The sequence below is a fragment of the Chaetura pelagica genome, unplaced genomic scaffold (genome assembly GCF_000747805.2).
Source record: "Chaetura pelagica isolate M959 unplaced genomic scaffold, ChaPel_1.0 scaffold775, whole genome shotgun sequence".
NCBI classification, from domain to species: domain Eukaryota; kingdom Metazoa; phylum Chordata; class Aves; order Apodiformes; family Apodidae; genus Chaetura; species Chaetura pelagica.
Genome location: NW_009953204.1, coordinates 643,806 through 646,631, shown reverse-complemented (window position 1 = coordinate 646,631; position 2,826 = coordinate 643,806). Strand labels below are relative to the sequence as shown.

Sequence of the window (2,826 nt, the reverse complement as noted above, 5' to 3'; positions counted from 1 at the left end):
CCCCACGGGAAGTCCGTGAGGGGTGGCTGCTGCTCCGGCCCCTCCAGCGCAGGCACCACAGGGGGGGGGTTGCTCCGGGGCTGGGGAAACAGAAGAGAAAGAAACCACCATAAACCAACTGGTGAGGTGGGGCAGGGGGGAAGACACAAACCAGCAGACTAAGGATGCTCAGTCTCACTTTTAACATCCCTTTTCTTGTCCCTCTGGGTAAAGTGTTCGAGTGTGACAGGTTCCCCACGCTGGGTCCCACGCTGGGGTGGCTGTGGCTGTCCCAGGTGCTTGCTGTCAGGAGCTCACACTCATCTCAAGTTCCCTCTAGCTTTCTGTTCCCACTCCCACTCTCACTGTAAGCCCAGGAGACAGTTACACCCTGTGCTGAACCTCCTGGCAGCCCGGGCAGAGCCATCTTTGAAATGACAGCCCTTCCTCAGCAGGGAAGGTGACAGGATGCAGTGGGTCAGTCTAGGCAGCTGAACTGAAACATGAAAAGGAAAACAAGCTGCCTGAGTTCAACAGCAATAGAATTCTCTGTCCTGCTCCTCTAAGGAAGAACAAATCACCTCAGGTCAGCCAAACAGATTTTGTCCAGCCTGAACCTAAATGTTCTGCTGTGTTTACCTGCTATTTTGGCCCTGCTCTTCCATCTTTAAATAGCAACTTTTGAGGCATTTATTGCCAGGTCATTCTTCCTGGTTCCTCTGGGAGATGTGCCTCCTGGAATCTTTATACCTTTTATTTTAAGTTTGGAATTAAAGAGTGAAGAATCCATCTGGATACTGCTCAGCTCTGTGGTGGGACTGTCCCCTAAGTACTGCCCAGACAGCAGCATTTACTGACCACCCTGTGCACCCACTCAGGGAACTACTTGAATTCTCCTTCCTCAGGTGTTCCAACATAAAGCTCCTCAAGCTGAAAGTCCACAGCCTTCTGTCCTGCTCAAACCCCATTAATGTCCAGCACAGGGCAGACAGGGGCAGTGCTAGAACAACCATGTCCCATGGATGCAAAGCCATAACATTATAGTCATTAAAGACATTTTACTAATTGAATCCAGCACAGCCTGGGGCTCTTGCTAGAAGGAGGGGAATTTGCTGTCATTTGTAGGGAGGTATTTCAGACTTACTGCAAAGTTGGTGATCAGTGGCTGAGAGGTGTAAGTCAGAACAGATGATGGTCCAACCAGTGTGTAACTGGGACACACGGGCTGAACATACATATCTGCTGTGTATGGGCAGCTGACTGCTTCGTGGGACACGTAATCAGGGTAGGTGGTCCACTGAGTCAAGGGCTGTAAGGATGTGGGAGAGGGCTGGGAGATCCAGCCAGAACAGAGAGCTCCTTCATCAGTGAGAGGCACTGCAGGGGCAGCCACGTCCATCTCAATGCAAGGCTGGCCTGAAAAACAGGAGAGGAATAAAGCCCAGCTCAGCATGGCCCTCCCTGCAGCAGGACAGACCAACAGACACTGAAGGGAACATTTACCCATTGGTGAGTAGGAAGGAAGCGGCTGGTGGGGCAAAACAACCTAGGAGAGAGAAGAAAAATATCCAGGGATTAAGACCATAAACACTGAATTTAATCACAAGTGAGGCTCGTGCAGGCTGGGCTGGTGGGAGGGGGGCCCGCTCTCAGCAGGGAGGTTTGAACCTGAGGATCTTTTAGGTCCCTTCCAACCTTCACCATTCCATGATCCTATGATTTTTGTAAAGGGAAGACCTGGCTTTAGTGGCCCCCAACTCTTTATACCCAGACTGTCTTAACAAGGGACAGAGCATGTCACTTGGAGGTGTCCCTGCCCATGCAGGGGGGTTGGGTCTAGATGACCTATAAGGTCCCTTCCAACCCAAACCATTCCATGATTCTATGATATCTCTTAGCAGCTGATCAGCAGCTACTCCTTCCATGTCAGTGCCTGGATGTCCCACCTGCCTCTAGAGAAGGGCCAGGAGAGCTGAGCCTGCAGCCACTGCACAAAGTGTGCATGTTCCTGCAGCTCAAGGAGGCCTTGAACAGTGTTTAGATCCTGAGCTGCAAAGGGAATTCCTCTTCAGAGAAGAGCAAACCAACCTGCTTCCTCATGGGAGGACAGACAGGGGTGACACCAAGATGTAACCAGCCAAGGGTGGCTCTGGCTGGGCTCTTCTGGTGCTCTGGAACAAGCTGCTTAATTTGGAGCCACTTTCTGCTCCTAAGGGCCAGATCCTGCCAAGTGCAAAGCACTTCCACCCTTCCATGAAGCCAGTGGTGACTACAGGCACTTTAGCACCCAAAAGACCCTCCCTCTAAAACAAAGAGACATTCAATGGGATCTCCAGGCAACATGAGGCAGCATCACCCTCAAAACACTTTTGAGATGCAAAGGTTTCCTTCATTGGCCAGGGACAACCAGGTGCTACAAAGGCTCCTCAGCTACTCAGCTGCTGAGGAGGAATTTTTGAGCTGTGTTTAGTTCTTCTCCTACCGTGGCAGCTGCAGTTGCAGTGGCATTATGAAGATTTCCCCGTTTCCTTTTCAACAGCTCCTTCACTGGCTCTTTGACACGGACACCTTGGTAGGGGCGAGGCTGTGGCTGCTGCTCTGGAGCAGAAGCTGAGGAAAAAAGCATAATAATAAAGGAAGGTGACATTTCATTTGCTTTCCTGCCATTTTCATGGAGTCCCATGGCAGCCTGTGGGCTGTCCTAGTCAGTGTGGCTGGAGTCTGGAGTCAGAAACATTTTGTTCCTTAGTTAATGAAGTTTTTTAGCCCAGAGACAGGCTGGGAGAGTTGGGGTGTTCAGCCTGGAGAAGAGAAGGCTCCAGGGAGACCTTAGAGCAGCTTCCAGTG

General features: G+C 51.2%; 1 protein-coding gene across 1 annotated transcript in view; it reads right to left on the bottom strand.

Annotated features, from left to right (window-relative positions):
- Positions 1-2,626, bottom strand: part of POU2AF1 (POU class 2 associating factor 1) — a 3,439-nt gene extending 813 nt beyond the window's left edge. Inside the window, exons 1-3 of the mRNA XM_009997412.1 lie at positions 2,462-2,626; positions 1,483-1,525; positions 1,124-1,395 (exon numbers count right to left, since the gene is read on the bottom strand). Coding sequence (XP_009995714.1) covers positions 1,124-1,395; positions 1,483-1,525; positions 2,462-2,626 — 480 coding nt within the window. The remainder of the gene's footprint in view (positions 1-1,123; positions 1,396-1,482; positions 1,526-2,461) is intronic.
- Positions 2,627-2,826: the final 200 nt, after the last annotated feature.